Below are 20,290 nucleotides of genomic sequence, written 5' to 3' on the forward strand. Positions count from 1 at the left end.
TTAAAGAAAAATAAGTAAAAAAAAAAACTGTGTACTGTTAAACAATAACTCACCCTCTTTCTGTCTCTAGCCACTGACAACATGTATTCTACTTTCTGTCTTTATGATTTGACTGCTTTCAGTACCTAATATAAATAGAATCATATATTGTTTGTGTCCGGCTTACTTCATTTAGCTAATGTTTTCAGGTATTGTAGAATATATGAGAACTGCATTCTTTTTAAGGCTGAATAATATCTCATTACATGTATATACCACATTTTGTTCATCCAGTTATCTGTTGATGGACACTTGGATTCTTTCTACCTTTGACTATTGTGAATAATGCTGTTTTGAACTTGATATCAGGTATCTGAATTCCTACTTTCAATTCTTTAGGGTATATACCTAAGGGGATCATATGGTAATTTCTCTGTTTAGTTTTTTAGGAGTTGCATGCTTTCTTTACTGGCTGCACTATTTTACATTCCTACTGGCAATGTATATATGTCTCAGTCACATGGTTGAAAATGCTTGTTTTTTTGTTTTTCCCTCCAAAGAAACCTTTTATTTAAGGAATGCAAATTTCATATGTACAACTTTAGGAATATAGTAATCTTTCCCATCATACCCACCCTCCCAACCCCACTGCCATCCCTTTTCCCCGTCCCTCTCGCATTCCCAGTCCCAAGATTCATTTTCAATAAACTTTATACACAGAAGACTAACTCTATACTAAGAAAAGATTTCAACAATTTGTGTGTGCGCGCACACACACACAATATAAAAGCTGTTTGAGAACAAGTTTTACAGTTATTTCTCATAGTTCAACTCATTAAGGACTGAGATCCTGCATGGGGAGTAAGTGCACAGTGAATCCTGTTGTTATTTTAATAATTAACATTCTTATATATGAAGTCAGTGATCACCCGAGACACTTGATAAGAGCTGCCAAGGCTATGGAAGCCTTTTGAGTCCACAGTCTCTGTCAGTATTTAGACAAGGCCATAAGCAAAGTGGAAGTTCTCTCTTCTCTTCAGAGAAAAGTACATCCTTCTTTGATGGACCCTTCTTTCCACTGGGGTCTCACTCACCAAGATCCTTCATGTAGAATTTTATTTTATTTTATTTTATTTTTTTGCACAATGTCTTGGCTTTCTGTGCCTGAAATGCTCTCGTGGGCTTTTCAGCCAGATCGGAATGCCTTAATAGCTGATTCTACTAGTCAGATTGCTATTTATAGTGATTGTCATTCTATGAGTCTACTGTGTGGGCTGCTTCCCATGTTGGAACATTCTCTCCTTTTTAATTCTATGTATTGCTATTACCAGACACTTGGTCTTATTTATATGATCCCTTTAACACTAAATCCTATCTATATGATCAATTTAACACTTAATATGATCACTTTAACACTTAAGATGGTCATTATTACCACCCAGCTTAATGGGATTTGTAGTCCCATGGCAAGATTTTAGCTATACTCTTAGAAATATGTCTGAAGGAATGTATGAAGAATTATATAAATCCTCCCTCTCTAATTTTCACTCTTATTTTTTACTAAGATCTATTTTCTAAGATCTATTTTTTATTTTTTACTCTTATTTTTATATGTACTCTTATTTTTTACTAAAATCTATTTTATAAGATTTATTTTTATATACATATGATTAACTCTATGTTAATTAATTCTATCTTAAGTAAAGAGTTCAACCAATAGTATTAAGAAGGAAGAGGAAAAAAAAACTGTTCCTTGACAGTCAAGACAAGGGCTATTCAATTCATTGCTTCTCAAACTGTCAATTTCACTTCTACAGATTGCCTTTTAGGTGCTCTGTTAGTTATCACAGATCAGGGAGAACATGTGGTATTTGTCCTTTGGAACTGGCTTATTTCTTTCTTTCTTTTTTTTTTTTTTTTGGAACTGGCTTATTTCACTAAGTATGATGTTTTCCATATTCATCCATTTTGTTGCAAATGACTGGATTTCATTTTTTTTTTTTTACCGCTGTGTAGTATTCCATAGAGTTCATGTCCCATACTTTCTTTCTTTCTTTCTTTTTTTGACAGGCAGAGTTAGATAGTGAGAGAAAGAAAGAGACAGAGAAAGGTCTTCTTTCCATTGGTTCACCCCCCAACTGGCTGCTATGGCCGACGTACTGCACTGATCCGAAGCTAGGAGCCAGGTGCTTCCTCCTGGTCTCCCATGCGGGTGCGGGGTCCAAGCACTTGGGCCATCCTCCACTGCCTTCCCAGGCCACAGCAGAGAGCTGGACTGGAAGAGGAGCAACTGGACAGAATCTGGCGCCCAACTGGGACTAGAACCCGGGGTGCCGGCGCCACAGGCGGAGGACTAGCCTAGTGAGCCGCGGTGCCAACCTCATACTTTCTTTATCGAGTCTTCAGTTGACAGGCATTTAGGTTAATTCCATATCTTAGCTATTGTGAATTGAGCTGCAAAAAAAACATGGCGGGGGGTTTGCAGATTTCATTTCCCTTGGGTAAATTCCCAGAAGTGGAATGGCTGGTTCTTATGGTAGGACTATATTCAGATTACTGAAGTATCTCCAAACTGTCTTCCATAGTCATTTTACCAGTTTACATTCCCACCAAGAGTGGATTAGGGTACCCTTTTCCTCACCAGCATTTGTTGTTTGTTGATTTCTGTATGAAAGCCATTCCAGCTGTTGTGAGGTGAAATCTATTGTGGTTTTGATTTGCATTTCCTTGATGGCTAGTGATCCTGAGCATTTTTTTCACGTTTGTTAGCCATTGGAATTTCCTCTTTTGAAAAATGTCTGTTTATATATTTGTATATTTATATATTTGTATTTATTAGAGATGTTCTGTATTCTTTTACTGTCATGTCTTTGTATGATTTTTTGGCCTCAGGCTAATACTGTCATCATATAATAAGTTTGCAAGGATCCCTCTTCAAGTTTCTTGAAGAGTTTGGTCCTCGTTTGGTATAAGTTACTTATTGAAACCATTGAACTTAACATTTTCTTTGAGGGAACATTTTTAAACTACAAATTTAGTTGTTAAAAATGAATGCAGGACTTCCACGTTATCCACTTTTTCTCGACTGAGCTTTGAGAGTTTGAATTTTTCAAGGAATTTGTCTATTTCGAATTTCTCTATTTTAATGACTGCAGATCTGCTGTGATACTATCTCACTGCTGCTATTGGTAACTTTTTTTTTCTGCTTAATGTAGCTAAGGGTTTATCATTTTTAAAGATTCTCTAGATGATTGTACACATCTATTTTTATTTTTTATAATTTTTTATTTATATAAGCTGAACAGATTTTATGTAGTTCATATATATACATATTTAGGAGCATAATAATACTTCTCACCCCACCCTCTCTCCTAAACTCCCTCCCTTCCTCCTCCTTCTTTTCTTATTCTTTCTTTTAATTTTTACAGTCACATACTTTCAGCGTATTTTATAGTCATAAGCTTAACCCTCCAATAAGTAAACAATTCAGCAAAAAGTAAGAAGAAAAAAAAAAACACTGTTCCTCAACAGTAGAGACAAGGGCTATAAACAGTAATCAAATCTCAAAATGTCTATTTCGCTTATATCCATTACGTTTTTTGTACTCTATTAATTACCACAGGTCAAGGAATACATACGACATTTGTCTTTTTGGGACTGGCTTATTTCACTAAGTATAATGGTTTCCAATTGCATCCATTTTGTTGCAAAATACAAGATTTCATTCTTTTTTATGGCTGAGTAGTATTCCATAGAGCCTGTATACCACAGTTTCTTTGTCTAGTCATTGGTTGATAAACATCTGGGTTGATTCCATATCTTAGCTATTTTGAATTGGGGTTTATAAATTTTTAAAAGTCATTTCAGAGACTATGTTTTGGTCTTATTGGTTTTATTTTTCATTCAATTTTTGCAGTTTCTGCTCTTTATTTTACCCTTTCTTCATTTGCTTTGCTTTTAATTTTGTAAGGTGAAAGCTGTAATTGTGGATCTAAAAACATTGTTTTTTAAGCATTTATTGCTATGAACTTTTCATAAACCCTGGTTTAGCTCTGTCCCACAAATTTTGACAAGTTGGGTTTTGGTTTTCATTTAACTCAAAATACATTGTAATTTTTTTTTTTATTTCTTGCAAGCTCTATGTGTAGTTATTTAGATGATTGTATTTAAACATACCACCTTACTAGTTGTTCCTATTTTTCCACTTAATTTTGCTGACTTTTTTCTCTTTGGCCTCTATTGTGGTCTTATATGTTACTTCTTCCTGTTTCTGTGGTCTCCTGGTGTGGCCATACATTTTATTTTTCCACATTTTTTTTTTTTTGACAGGCAGAGTGGACAGTGAGAGAGAGAGAGACAGAGAGAAAGGTCTTCCTTTGCTGTTGGTTCACCCTCCAATGGCCGCTGTGGCCGGCGCACCACGCTGATCCGAAGCCAGGAGCCAGGTGTCTCTCCTGGTCTCCCATGGGGTGCAGGGCCCAAGCACTTGGGCCATCCTCCACTGCACTCCCGGGCCATAGCAGAGAGCTGGCCTGGAAGAGGGGCAACCGGGACAGAATCCGGTGCCCCAACTGGGACTGGAACCTGGTGTGCCGGTGCCGCTAGGCGGAGGATTAGCCTGTTGAGCCACGGCGCCGGCCTCCACATGTATTTTTAAACATCTGTTCACCCATCATTTTTGCCATTTTCAGTATCCTTCGTTCATTTTGGTCTATCCGTATTTTTCCTAATACCATATCCCTACTAGTAGGACTTCCTTTAGTATTACTTGTGCTAACAAGTCTGTGGGCAGTGAGTTCTCTCAGCTTCTGTTTACTCTAAGAGTTTGTTTAATTTCTCACAGTTACTGTTATGCATGGAGTGGGGAAGGGGCACAGACCTCCCTGGCAGCTGCTTTCCTCATAGCAGCCAGGATTTTCCTTAGCTCCTGTTGTTTCCTCCAGCCGTGGATGTGTGTCTGCACTCTGTTTTGGGTGCACGTGAGGCCTTGTTTGTCCTTGGAGACAACATCACAGACTTCTCAAATCATGTCCTACAGAGACATTGTGTATTTGATGAGCTGGCCAGGGTGGCGGTTGTGCCTCAGCTTACTCATTCTGTTCTCCTTGGGATTTTATTTGAGGCTCGTAGTTGTGGGATAGTGCAGGACCATGGCTGTTGCTGCAACGTAAATTTCACCTTAAGTTTTTTTAATTTGACAGGTAGAGTTAGAGAGAGAGAGAGAAAGGTCTTCCTTCCGTTGGTTCACTCCCCAAATGGCCGCTATGGGAGGTGCTGCGCCAATCCGAAGCCAGGAGCCAGGTGCTTCTTCCTGGTCTCCCATGCGGGTGCAGGGTCCCAAGCACTTGGGCCATCCTCCACTGCCCTCCTGGGCCACAGCAGAGAGTTGGCCTGGAAGAGGAGTAACCAGGACTAGAACCTGGTAACCATATGGGATGCCGGTGCTGCAGGCGGAGGATTAACCAAGTGAGGCTCAGCACCAGCCCCCTCACCTTAAGTTTTGAAAATATTTCTTCTGAATATAGCATTCTGTGTTTCCTGTGGTTTGTTTCTTTGTTTAGTATTTTAAAGATGAGGCTTCATGTCTTCTGACTTGCATAGTTTTTGGTGTGAAGACTACTGTAATTCTGAATAGCTTTTTCTTCCTTTCCTCTCACAGCCTTCAGAATATTCCTTTCTTTATTCTTCAGTAATTTGGTTCTGATAAGTCTTGAGTTTTTTACTTGTTTCTGTCTTCTTTCCCTTCCTCACCTTGGCCTCTTCCCCACTCCCTCTATTCTTGTTTTTCTGCTCAGTTTATGGTTTTTTTGTTTTTTCTGTTTACCTGGCTTGGAGTTTTCGAGCATGTTGGATCTGGAATTTCTTGCCATTCCGTTATTTTACAAATTTTCTAACACTTCTTATTCCATCGTTTCTCTCTCTTCCCCTCAGAGTTTCCAGTTGTGTACACATTACATGTTGGTTTGTCTTATAGCTCAAGGATTTCCCGTTCCTTCTTGCACTCTTTTTTACTTTGCGTCTCAGTTTGAATAATTTTTATTGATTTATCCTCAAGATCGCTGATTATTTCTTCACCTGTGTCCAGTCTATTAATAAAAACATCAATCTTAATTTTCATCTCTTATATTTTTCTCTTATAGTTTCTGTTTCTGATCTCCTTATTGGAACTCTCTATCCTCCTCTTCTAATGTGGTGGATTGATTGAATGATAGGTTTGCTGCAGAAATACTGCTTTTATTCTTTTCTTCACCATATCCTAAAAATTTCTTTTGCATATCCTTTGTGGAATTAGCTATTTTCTGGACAGTCTCCCTCATTCTTATTTTACTCTCTTGTTTTGATGTAGTCTTTACTTCAGGCACTTCCTGGTGAAAGGTACATGGGATGTAAATTGTTGTTGTTGAGATATTATAGATCTGAAATATCTTTACATTTTCTACATACTTAATAGTTTTTTTTTCTGAGATGTAACACTAAAGTGGAAATAAGTTTGCCACAGAGTTTTGAAGTCATCGCACCATTGCCTTGTGCCTCCCAACATTGCTGTGGAAACTCCAAGGACTTCTGATTCTTCAGACTAAATATGAAACTTGTGTCTTTCTCTCTTCCCCTTATGCTTTTCTAACTCTTTTAATAGAAGTTCTTAAATTCCATAGATAACTGCTGTGATGTGTATATTTTATAAATTATGTTGGACATTGGAAATTTTTAAAAAAATATTTTATTTGTTTGAAAGGCAGAGTTAGAGGGAGATATTCAGAGGGAGAACAAGAGAAAGAGATCTTTCTTCTGCTGATTCACCCCACAAATGCCTGCCAACAGCCAGGGTTTGGCCAGGCTGAACCCAGGAGACTATAACTCCATCTGGATCTCCCATGTAGGTGTAAGGGGACCAAGCACTTGGCCATCTTCTGTTTTCCCAGGCACATTAGCAGGGAACTTGATCAGAAATAGAGCAGCTGGGATTCAGACTGGTGCTCTTATGGTATGCCAGCATTGCAGGTGGAGGCTTAACCTGCTACACCACGCTGGAAGCCCCAGGAATTGGAATTTTAATCCAGAAATTCAATTCTTAGGTTCTTCCATTGACAATTTCTTTCCTCTCAGAGTACTATTTTTTATCCTGGGATACCTTTTAGTCTTTTAGATAGTCTTATGATTTCTTTTCTTCTCTTTTTTCCTTTGTCTTGTTTTCTAGGAGATTTCTTTAGCTTTATTCTCCAGTCACTCTTCAAAAGTTTTGCTTCACCTATTGAACTCTTCCTCATTCTTAGACTATTCCTTTTTATAGCCCTCTACTCTTGTTTAATGGATATAGGCACATTAGCAGGGAGCTGAATCAGAAGTGGAGCAGCAAGGACTCAAACTAGCACCATATGGGATGCCGGTGCTGCAGGCAGAAGCTTAATCTACTAAGCCACTGCACCAGCACCAGCCCTTTGAATCTTGAATGTGGAAGCAAACAAAGCAGATTGGTTGACCTATGATTAGGGACTTACAAGTTGGGTCTATAGAAGGCCAAACAGGTAGATAGTTGATAGCAGGAAGGAGAATGATACGGAATTCAGTGAGGCAGATAAGAAAGTAAACTACAAATAGTGTGATAGGCTGGGAAAAATCAGAGATCAAAGGATGGAAGTTCAATGAAAGAATGTTTATAGAAATAAAGGAGGGACAGCACTGTGGCATAGCAGGTAAAGCCACTGCCTATAGTGCCAGGATCCCATATAGGTGCTGATTCGAGTCCTGGCTGCTCTACCCAATCCAGCTCTCTGCTGTGGCCTGGGTAAGCAGTGGAAGATGGCCCAAGTGCTTGGGCCCCTGCACCTGCATGGGAGACCCAGAAGAAGCTCCTGGCTCCTGGCTTCAGATTGTTCCAGCTCTGTCCATTGAGGCCATCTGGGGAGTGAAGCAGCAGATGGAAAAACCTCTCTCTCTCTCTCTCTCTCTCTCTCTCTCTTTCTCTGCCTCTTCTTCTCTGTTTAACTCTGACTTTCAAATAAATAAATAAATCTTTTTTAAAAAAAGAAGTAAAGGAAGTGATCTAAGTGTGAAATCCAGAAAGAAAGATTTGGAAGATCAGCTGTTCTTTGTGCTTTCCAGGAGATGCTTTCTTGTTAGTATTTACATTGCTCTTGTCCCTGGTGCTCCCCTCATTAATATCTCCAGTGACCTTTTTTTTCCCCTAAAGAAATCTTTTATTTAATGAGTGCAGATTTCATAAGTACAGCTTTAGGAATATAGTGATTCTTCCTGCCATACCCGCCCTCCCGCACCCACTTTCATTCCCCCCAATACCCTAGTTCCATTCTCAATTAAGATTCACATTCAGGGGCCGGCGCCACGGCTCCCTTGGTTAATCCTCCACCTGTGGCGCCAATATCCCATATGGGTGCCGGGTTCTGGTCCCGGTTGCTCCTCTTCCAGTCTAGCTCTCTGCTGTGGGCCGGGAGGGCAGTGTAGGATGGCCCAGGTACTTGGGTCCCTGCACCTGCCTGGGAGACTGGGAGGAGGCACCTGGCTCCTGGCTTCGGGTCGGCACAGCTCCAGCTGTGGTGGCCATTTGGGGGGTGAACCGACGGAGGGAGGACCTTTCTCTCTGTCTCTCTCTCTCACTGTCTAGAACTCTACCTGTCAAATAAAAAGATTCATATTCAATTAATTTTATACACAGAGGACCAACTATATACTAAGTAAAGATTTCAACAATTTGTACACACACACACACAGACTGTGGTGGCTTTTTTTTTTTTTTTTTTTTTTTTTAGTGGAGTGTCTACTTTCAGTGAATACTTGTTGTGAGTGTGGCCAAGGAGTTCTGTGAAGTGCTCCAGGGTGAAGGGTGTGTCTGAGGTAACACACCCAGTTTTGGCGTGGTAAATCTTTTTTTATTCTTTATCTTTTTTCAATCAGAGGGGAGGTTTGTTCTTGTCTGTTGCTGTAGATTCATCTTTGCTCCTCTCCTCGAAGACCAGTGCCTGGGCACTAGCCCCAGTGGGTATATTATTCGTCCTCTCTGCCACAAGGACCACACAAAGGATCTGTGCGGTTCTCAGTGTAAGCTCAGCTTCCCCAGCAATGTCCCTTGCCAGATAACCAGACCATGTGGATCCTCCCACAGGGACTGCCCAAGTCCCAGCCATACCCTGTGTCCTCCCGCACAGCTTCAGTGTTTTCACAGTCCTGGCACACAAGCCTCCCACAGTCATGAGCACCAAGCCCCTTGTCTGTTCTCCCCACCATACTCAGGAATCTCTACTTGACTGGTTTCTGGGCACAAACAAGAACTGCTGCAGCTGTTACATATGTCCAAAGTGGCGCCTGTTCTCTATCAGCTTGTTACAGGATGCTGTTTCAGGGTGACTGGGGAGAGAGAAACATGCCCCCTCTGTTTTTCCTCCTCTAGCTTGGCCATCTGTACTTTTTGATCATTCGTTTTCTTCCTTCCTTCCCTCCCTCCTCTCTCCCTTCCTCCCTCCCTCCCAAACCCAGTTCTTCAGTTGAGTGTTTTTCTTTTCTTTCTTAGATGCACAGTTTATACTCAATTCATAGCTCTTCTATTTATTCTTTTCTTCAGCTTCTTTCTTTCCTAATAGTGAAACTAATACAAAGATGATGTGGTTATGGTCTTTTCCATTAGTAAGACCTGGGTTGATGTCCTGGCACCTTTGCATTTTAACTGTGTGACCTTAGATTGATTATCAGGCTTCTCTAACTCTAGTTTGTGTCTCTGTAAAATTGAATGTTAATACTGTGTATCTTACCTACGCTGTGTGATGATAAAAATGAGGTGAACCATAACCATGTAGAACACAAGTACGTTACAACCATACTTCAAGTCTTAGCAGCTATTAGCTCCTACTACCATTTGTCTGTTTTATGACACAGCACTCTCTGTCTTGTGAATGATGCCTGTGTTGGCATTTTCTAGCCAGAGGTTATAACTGTGATCTCTTAGGTGGCAAATGTGGAGGAAGGTAGGAATGTGTTTTAAAGAGGTACAAAGAAATAACTAAAGGAAGAAAAAAGATGCTTCTTGGTTTATAGGAAACGGCTGGTTCTTTTTTTTTTTTAAGCACTCTGCTTACTTTTCAGGATTTTTTTTTTTTTTTTTTTTTTTTGGACAGGCAGAGTTAGAGAGACAGAGAGAAAGGTCTTCCTTCCGTTGGTCTCACACACACACACACACACACCCGCAATGGTCACTACGGCCGGTGTGCCATGCTGATCCAAAGCCAGGAGCCAGGTGCTTCCTCCTGGTCTCCCTTGTGGGTGCAGGGCCCAAGCACTTGGGCCATCCTCCACTGCCTTCTTGGGCCACAGCAGAGAGCTGGACTGGAAGAGGAGCAACCAGAACAGAATCTGGCGCCCCAACCAGGACTAGAACCCGGGGTGCCAGCGCCGCAGGCGGAGGATTAGCCAAGTGAGCCGTGGCGCCGGCTAGGATTCTTTGTTTTCTTTGCTACTATATCTTTCTTTGAGTCACCCTACGATACGTAATGAAAATGAATAGGACAGAATTCAGTGAGAACACTTTTTTTTTTTTTTTTTAACTGAGCATTAGGAGACCTCTTGACAGAATTGTATTTTGTGTTTGTATCTGGAATTAATTTATCCATGTGACCTTTGCATCTGATAACAAAATGCTGATACAAAGTAATAAGCTTTTTTTCCCTGGGTTACTTTGTATCTGTAATACTAGCTCTACAGAAAGAAAACATAGCCAATTAAAGTCACTTATTAATTTGATTAGAATATTTACTACATCAAACTGTCAGAAAGTATCTTATACAAAAACAGAGATCATCTGGCAAAAGTCACAGTGCTACTTAAATGTTTTGCTTAAAGTTGAGACTTCATTTTCAGTTTTTTGTGTACGTTATTGGCAGTATTCATATTTGGTGGTACTTATCATAGGACTGTTCTGGAATGGACATAATAGCATTTCTGTTGATAATCTGACACTCTGGTACTTGTGGTGATGATGATGATGATTTACTATTTGAATAATCATTATTTTTAATCACATACCTGGAGCCCATTTTTATATTATAAATTTTCTATATTATAACTATATTACATGTATGTAATATATTACTAATATTACAGACATGCGTATGTGCAGACACATACACACACACTGAATATCAGGCTTTCTTGATGCCTAAAATTGTAAGCAGAAGGAGATTTAGAAATAGACTCAAATGTAGAAAAGGATAGAAGACGTTGTACTGTTCACTCTCAGAGCCATTGTCCCAGGGTCAGAGACAGAGAGAATGTGAAGAACACGTATGTGATACATCCTTCCTTGGCTTGCTTGAAGACTCAATTAGATGTGTCTTTTTTTTTTTCTTTTGAATAAGCCTGTTTCTCTGGATTTAAATAATTTTTATTTAATCTCTCAGACAGGGGAAAACAAAGGATGGAGTGGTCCAAAGGCTGGGTTTCCTGAACCAGCAAACAATAGTAAGTTTTCATTTTTATGTTATCTGTACTTGGTGTTCATCAGTGGTTCAATGACCAAGTATCACTGGGTATTGGTGTGTTAAATGTTGGGCAGAGTACAGGGGAGTTGTGGTGTTTGCTTTTCTGAAACTGACAGAATAACTAGAAAATTATAATACAAACATTCATATCCTTAATGTGGCTAATTCCTTGCAGAGTACCATTTAACACACAGGTGATGATATTCTTTTTTTAAGTTGTCATTTTTTTTTTTTTTTTTTTTTTGGACAGGCAGATTTAGACAGTGAGAGAGAGAGAGACAGAGAGAAAGGTCTTCCTTTCCATTGGTTCACCCCCAAATGGCTACTACAGCCAGCGCGCTGCGGCCGGCGCGCTGCACCTATCTGAAGCCAGGAGCCAGGTGCCTCCTCCTGGTCTCCCATGTGGGTGCAGGGCCCAAGCACCTGGGCCGTCCTCCACTGCCCTCCCGTGTTGTTCTAATATAAAGATTATTTTGAAGCAGCAGTTATCTATAAACTGATGATGCTGTCAAATCAATTGTTTTCAGTTCTAATTTATGTACCTGGGCATTTATATAATTATAGATAAAAGTTTTTATTCTCTTATTTCACTTAACATTGCCATGAGCATTCTCCACATTTTTCTGTCACTAGAATTTTTAATATTTCATAAAGTCAGTGAAAAAGTTGCTCAGTTGTGTCCCACTTTCTAATACTGTCAGATTGCCTCTCTTTTCAAATGTGTATGATCGAGGTTCTTTGCATTGGAGGTATTTTTCTTTAATATCTTTCCCACCTTCTGTTGAAAAGTCTGTGTCACTGAAATTTGACCATTTTACTGTAAACCAATGAATCAAAATGTTCAGCCAGTGAAAATGCTCAGGCTGCTCAATTCTAACACTATCTCTCTTCCTGTTACAACTTCTGTATACTGAAAAAACTTAAATCTACAAATTGTCATAATGAAGGATTCTTAGTGTATGGTATTAACAACTCTTGATGTAAGTATGAAATAAAAATAGTAATAAATCTTATCAAAGTGCACTCATAAGAATTGAATTCTTGGATCTTCAAAACTAGCCTCTTGAAAAGAATATTTCCGTGAGGTAATGGTGTTCTTGGGTTACTTTCTGGGAGTAATTTAATGTGCCTCTGAGCTGTTGGACTCTGTACATAGGGGTGATGAATGTGGTGGGCCTAGCACACAGCCCTAGAAAAAAGTGGAATCAGTTCAGGAGTCCTAGAGTTTGTGTTTTATTCTGTTGATGTTTGAATGTATTGGTTGATAATTATTTAGTAAAGGAATGTAAGAAGCATTAAATTGGTTGCTGTTTTCTGTAAAGTACTTAGCAGAATGCCTGTACATAATGAAGGCTGATTTCCTTCCATCTTGTCTGTCCCACTTTTGTAAAAGTGGTATAATTCTGTGTAGGCTTGCATAAATTCTACTTTTTATCTGTCAAATACTTTTAGCATATACAAAGTAACCAAAGAATGTATAGTTTATTTTTGAATAATTACATTTTGGCACTAGACATTTTTTGGGAGAATATAAGCATTATGTATTTGAATATGGAAGTCTGATAATTATTAATTAGACAGTTTTCACATGAAATCACACTACAGATAACCTGCAGGCTCAAGATATCTTGACCCTTATCATTGTATATTTGTTGCTTTCCTTTTACTTTTTTTAGCTTGCTAATGGATACTGGAACTCTTTTGTTGGTACGGAAAAGGTTATCATAGAGAGACCAATGAGTTTAACTGATCAGAAGTGTGTAAGAATGCTAAAAGGTTTTCCTTAGACATAAAGTTAGCAGCAGTAAAGTTGTTGGAAGCGAGCTTAAAGCTTAACCGAACTGTTAACACTTTAGGAATTCTTCTGGTCTACAGTGATACAAATTGAGAATTTGAAATAAAAATGTCTCCCTACCCTTCAACTAAAAGAAAAATGACGTAAAGTCTCCTCTAAATGAAGAGTGGTGTTGCTTCCGGTGTGCTGCTTCCGGTTAGCAAAGAGGATCAGAGCTCTGAAATTTAGTAACTATTTCATTTCTCTGCAGCTAGGGCTCACTGTGGGGTTCCTGGAGCCAGCTCAAAGCTGCTTAAATACATTTGGAAAAAGTTGGTCTCTGCTTAGGAATTGGTCGTCCAGGTAATGAATCAATTACCTGAAAACTAATTTGAATTCATATATCATGGTGACATTGAGGTTAACTTCTCTTCTACTTAATCAGTTCCTGGAGCTAGAAACTCTCTGAGAGTTGTCTGTCCAGCGAAGAATACCTGTGTTAGAAGTTGCTGAGTTCTCTTGGGGTGGCATCATGTTGGGGAAGACAGGAATTTGTGATTGCCAGCACTGTCTATCTTGCGGGCACATTGTCTGACTGGGAACAGTTCATTTCACATCTTAATCTTCAGTGTACTCTGTTAAGAATTACACATGTCAGTTTATAATGTCAAGAGCCTTCAGTTATGTCACATTTGTATAATTCTTAGCCATCCTGGAATACCATCTGAAGAGGTGGCTTATTTGTGAAAAGCAGAATCATTATGAAGTGGCTCTATTCGTTGTGTTTTCTTTGTTAAACTTTGCATTACTTCAGAATTGTAATTTTGAAGATTACACTTCTTAGCCAGCTATCATTTGGATAAATAGTATAAAATCAACTTGAAACTATAAGTACAAAAATTAAACGAAAGGAATCCAGAATTGGAAAGGGAAAAGAAGAGAGTTTTAATCTAGTATAGTTAGCACCTAACTATAAGTAGACAAAAAGCGTTAATGTACATGTGCATTTAATTTTTCAAGTGGAAGATCTTTTTAAAAGATTACAGTCATAAGAAACTGCTAACAATTACTACTAAAGAACAGTTTAAATGGTCTTGCAAGTGATTGTGATTACATAGCCTGGTTCCTCAATTTATTTTCCTGGCATGATTGCCTGCAGATTTAAAATATGGACCTAATTTTTTCATGCTTCTCAGGCTTTCTTCATTGTAGTAAAATGCAAAGAAACTAGACGATTCTGTGTTTTACCCTTTGAATCACTGTCATAATTATATTGAAGTACAAGAACACATAACTCTGTAATGTGAGGTTTGTGTTAAATTTAGCATGGGGCAATTTTATGCTTGGCATACACATGAAAAGCTAGGTTTTTACAGATGAATGACTAACAAGTTTTTAAAAAGATCATGCATTTTAAAGATCTATTGACGGCTCATGGAAAACTTTGTAAAATATTTAGATACAGTTCAGTTGATAATATCTTTCTTTCATAGTCACATTCCATGTTTCTTATTAATACAGGGTTTTACTTAAAAACAGGTTCATTGTTTCTTAAAGGTGAACTCTAGCTTAATTCAAAATTGGACTAAGCTCAAAGGTATTCACTGGTATGTGCCGAATCCACCCACTAAAAGATTATTTGGAGGCATTTTTCACATAAATATTTTTCCATTAACCTTTTGAAAAGTTTTATTTAGCCCCTGTGAAATATGCTGGCTCTTTTAGGTTCATTACAGATAGCCCAAGACAAATCCTTTTGAGATGGGATAGAGTTATCATTGACCTTTTCAGGATCTTAATTGACTTGCCAGAAGTGTTAGCACTTATGTCATGGGCATGAATTGTTGAACACCGTGCCTCCTGAAACTGAAGGCTGCACTGTTCCAGTGCTGTGACGCTGGGACCGAGGGTGACATTTGCAGCCTCTGCTTTTTTCTCTTACTTTTTTTTTTTTTTTTTTAAGGGGAGTGGTGTGAGGGCTGTACTTTTAAGATAATAAATTAATATATAATCTTTCTTAAAATAGTGTTCTTTTAAAACAATGATTTCTTTATTTATTTGAAAGAGTTATAGGCAGAGGGAGAGACAGAGAAGGAGAGCTTCCATCCACTGGTTCACTCCCCAAATGGCCATAATGGCCAGGGTTGGGCCAGGCTGAAGCCAGGAAGCAGGAGCTTCTTCCATGTCTCCCACATGGGTGCTGGGGCCCAAGCACTTGGGGCATCTTCTGCTACTTTCCCAGGAGCATTAGCTGGGAGCTGGATTAGAAGTGGAGCAGCTGGGACTTGAACTGGTGCCCATATAGGATGCCAGGTCGCAAGTGGAGGCTTTACCTGCTATGCCACAACACCAGCCCTCTAAAAGAGTGCTTTCAGAGAGTTCCCTGAACTTTTGGGTCTCCCATTACAGAAACCATTTTGTAATGAGACAATTCAAGTAGTTGGAACTAGTTGGATTTAAATATAAATTTAGTTTCATATTAATACATTTAAGTGATCATATTTGTATTTAAATAGCTTAATTATTTATGTAGACATAAGTACTGTGTTGCAAATGTAAAGGTGGGGGGGTTTGTAGTGATCTTATGTAGAGGATTGATGGGTTACTTGTGTGGTGCATGACTGTAGATGCAAATGTTTTTCCTCACCTGAACAAACAAAGAAAGGTCTAAATGTTGCAGATATCTCTTCCTTTTATATTGGTGGCTGTGCGGGATTGGTGTGAAGTTATGACCTTCTTTTTTTAAGACATTTTATTTATTTGAAGATCGGAGTTGGAAGGAGGAAGGGAGGGAGGAAGGGAGACAGACAGTGAGAGTGAGAGTGAGAGTGAGAGTGAGAGAGAGAGAGAGAGAGAGAATCTTTTACTGCTGGTTCATTTCCCAAATGGCTGCAACAGGCAGGGCTAGGCCAGGCCAAAGCCAGAAACTGCATCCTGGTTTCCCATGTGGGTTCAGGGGCTCAAGCACTTGGGCTGTCCTCTGCTGCTTTTCCAGGTGCATTGGCAGGGAGTTGGATGGAAATAGAGCAGTCGGGATTGGAACCGCTGCCCAAATGGGTTGCAGGCATTTCAGGTGACAGCTTAACTAGTTTCACCACAGTAGGGGCCCTAAGTTACTGCCTTTTAAAAACCACTGAATCTACGAAAGTTAGAGGTGCTGTTAAGCTTTCTTCTGTTTTAATCATGCTGGTTATTGTTAAAGTCATAACTCATTTAAAGGATAAGTAATCTGAAATTAGAAGGCAAATCCTTATAGAGTAGCAGAGATAGCATATTTTTTCTGAAATATTCTCAAGAAATATTTAATGATTTTTAAGTTTTTATGATTTTTAAGTACTTGCCTGACATTTTACACACAAGAAGAGATTTCAGATGAGTTTTTTTGAAAAAGTAAACCACGTGATTTACAGATGCATTTGTTCATCATACTGTGAGAGTGTGTTTAAGCATAAGAGCAGAGGGTAAAACCGTTAAGAAAAAGATGGATTTAGATACATAAAACTAAAAATGAATTCAGAGAACAGTATAAGAAAATAAAAACCTGAATGACAAATAAAAAGTATAAATTGCAGCATATATAGCAACTGGTTACAAAGAATACATACAGGTCAATTCACAAAAAAAAAAGGCACCCCCCCTTCAGTAGAATAATGACCAAAGGCATTCAGGAAACAGTTTCGAAGGAAAGACAATAAATAGTGAAAAATTGTCCAGCAATTAAGAAAGTTCAGACAAAATAAATGTGATATAATTTTGGATCCATAAAAATTGTTAGGGATTTAAAAAGAATTACACCTCTTGAGGAAGCCTGTCCTGACATGTTTGCTGGTAGGACTGGGAGTTACTTCTGCCTTTGTGAAGGGGGTTAGTCATAAGCACACAATGCTTAGGCCTACTTCTTTCTAAGTGTCACTAAAGCATTATGGGAAAATGGAAGAGATTAGTTTGCCATACTAAACATACACTGATTCTGTAATCAGAAAAAAAAAAAATCTAGTATATTTAAAACACAGATACGGAAACTTTGGCCTGAAATACATACTCTGGATTTAAACATAAATTTTATATATCAGACAGCACAATTATCAGTCTATTAATATCTCCTGGGAAACCTTTCTGCCTTTTTTTAAGCAAGAAGAGGAAATGTCAAATCTGCCTGAAGTTTCATTTTCTGAAGTATAGAAATCTGGAAATCTTTATTCTAAGAGGTCTGTGGGGATTAAAAGTATATGAAGTTAGTGTTTTCAAAAGTAGGACCAAGTCATAGTGATGAGAAACAAATTTCTCTTAGAAATTGAAAAGTAAGAAGTACTCTATTGATTTTCTGTTATCAAACACATATTGTATAATAAGTATAATGAGAACATAAGGGTAATTCTCATAATTACTCATTTATTTTTATCTAGAAAGGTGGAGTTTTATAAAATCTCAAAATTAACAATTTACCAAGGAATGTTAAATTTTCCTATTTTTTTTAAAGAAAAAATTGGCAATACTTGATGATGTACAATGTTTTTAACCTTGTACCAGTTATAGGCATGATAGTAAAATAAATACCCACAAACCCAACACCAGTTGAAGAACTGGAACATACCAGTGTGCTTACCTTCACCTTACCCCCTCATTCATAGTCTGCTGCTTACCATGCCTTCCCCAGAACACGGGCTCACCCTCTCTGGATTTTGCATAGTTGCCCAGGCTCTATTCCTTATAGTTTTAATAAGTAAATATGAGTCTTTAACAGTATTTGTTTAGTTTTACTTTTTTTAACTTTAGGAAAAATAGCATCATATTATTTATTGTCTTCTTAGAACTTTCTTCTGCCCCATCATTGAAATTAAAGATTATTTTGTTACATATAGTGTTTCATCCATGCTGTGAATATTCCATAATGATATATCCTTTATCCTAATGGTTCACACTTGGAATATTTTTGATGTCCCAAATATTTTTAATATTATTATTATTATTTTGATATCTCATAGCTGAAATGCTTGGAGCTAAAAGTGTGTCAGATTTCAGATTTTTTCAGGTTGAAGAATATTTGCATATACATAATGAGATATCTTGGGGATGATACACAAGTCCAAACACAAAATTTATTTCTGCTTAATATATGTCTTATACACATAAAGATTAATTTTATACAGTATTCTTAGTGCACTTAATGTTTTGACTGCAACTTATTACCTGAGGTCAGGTATGAAATTTACCACTTGTGCTATCGTGTCAGTACTCAAAAAGTTTTGGAGCTTTTCAGATTTGGGAGTATTTGGATTAGATGTGTGCAGTCTATACAAGCAATGTCAGTATGAACATTTTTTAACTATTTACTGGCGCACAAATCTAAGAGTTTCTGGGAATCCACTTTTGAGTGGAAAAGGAGCTCAGATGTGTAGGAAATTCTAGTAGTTTTGTAGTGGGAGAGCCCTTTAAAGCATACAGTTCTTATGGCCAGCAGTAGAAATCTTGTGTCACTTTTTTTTTTACCTTTGATTTTATTCTTGATAATGAATTTAATTGAAGTTGAGTTCAAATTCCATTAGGTCATAGTCTTCTTTTAATTTTTTCTTTTCACTTAAAATTTAAATGAGAAAAAAAAATCAAGAAATGCAAAAAAATACAGCTCCCTGTACTTTCATCGTCATTAGAACAATTTCTGCCCTGACCTCCAGAGAACTTACGTTTGGGTACTTTCTTGTGTTTGTTCACATGATAGGTCTTCAAAAAGTTTATGAAAAATGCATGTGTGGATTTTAAAAAGTATGTGTGGATTTAAAAGACTTTTTGTACCAAAATAAGCTTGCCTTTTAGAGCAATTTTCTATAAACTCTTTGAAATATCCTCATATTGTTCTAGAATCGTTCTTTATGTGTACAAGAAAATTCAAATAAGTATAGAATCCCTTGACATTCCTGATAAGTGTGTTGCTTTGTGATTTTCTTTTGCCATTAAATGACATGAAGGTCCTTTCGTGTTGAGAAATGTATATTATACTAAAATAAACTTACCTTTTAATTCCATTTCTTCAAATACTTTTGAGGTATCTTGTGAATTTCTGGGTATGTGTCTGTCTTATTTAACCAGCTTCTGATTGATGGGTACATAGATCGTTTACAGTGTTATTCCATTATAAATAATCCTGCTCTGTAAAAAACTCATGCATGGGTCACTTAACATGTATACTGGTATGTCTTGGGGCTAGATTCCTTCAAGAGAGGATTACTAAGTTAAAGAATAAATGTTCTTTTAATTTTGATAGATGTTGCCAGATTACCTTCAATAGACACTTTATATTTTATATTTATATTCCTACTGGCAATATATGGGATTTCCTGTTTTCTTGTAGCCTTAAGTAATGTGGTATGCTAGCAAACTTTTGGATCTTTTGCCAATCCAATAATTGAAATTTAGTTTTCAGTATAATCTTATTTTGCATTTCTCCTATGAAACTGAGCATAGTCTTTGTGCATTTTTTAGCCATTTCTATATTATCAGTGATAAACTCATCTATTGACATATCATATCTAATTTTAGAATTGAATTGTTGGTCTATTTTTTTTTAACTTGGTAGGACTCTGTGTGAGCCTATATGTCTTTTTTTCTTTTTGCTATATTTGAATGATCTCTTAAATAAGTTTTTCTTTTATAGTGTTTATAATCTTGGTATAATCAATAATTATTTTCCCATTCTGAGATTATAAAAAATTATTTTGTTATATTCTGGAATTTATCCAGTTTCATTTTTTTAAATTTTAAATCTTCGATCTATTGAGATTTATACTGAAAATATGAATCCAACTGTATTTCCACTAATTAAAAATTCACTGTTATCATATACTGATTCTGTATTAGTTATGTTTTATTCTGGATTTTCTATTTTATTCTTTTTTTTAAAGATTATTTATTTTATTTGAGAGGTAGAGTTATAGACAGTGAGAGGGAGAGACAGAGAGAAAGGTCTTCCTTTTGTTGGTTCACTCTCCAAATGGCCGCAACGGTTGGAACTGCGCCAATCCAAAGCCAGGAGCCAGGCGCGTCTTCCTGGTCT

At 37.7% G+C, this 20,290-nt stretch overlaps 1 protein-coding gene across 11 annotated transcripts in view; it reads left to right on the forward strand.

Moving 5' to 3' along the window:
• STAU2 (staufen double-stranded RNA binding protein 2) overlaps nt 1-20,290 on the forward strand; it is a 360,539-nt gene that overhangs the window by 171,527 nt on the left and 168,722 nt on the right. For all 11 annotated transcript variants that reach the window (XM_062188357.1, XM_062188348.1, XM_062188355.1 and 8 more), the window contains one exon: nt 11,385-11,445. In XM_062188357.1, the coding sequence (XP_062044341.1) occupies nt 11,385-11,445 (61 nt within the window). The remainder of the gene's footprint in view (nt 1-11,384; nt 11,446-20,290) is intronic.

The sequence above is a fragment of the Lepus europaeus genome, chromosome 4 (assembly GCF_033115175.1).
Source record: "Lepus europaeus isolate LE1 chromosome 4, mLepTim1.pri, whole genome shotgun sequence".
NCBI lineage: Eukaryota > Metazoa > Chordata > Mammalia > Lagomorpha > Leporidae > Lepus > Lepus europaeus.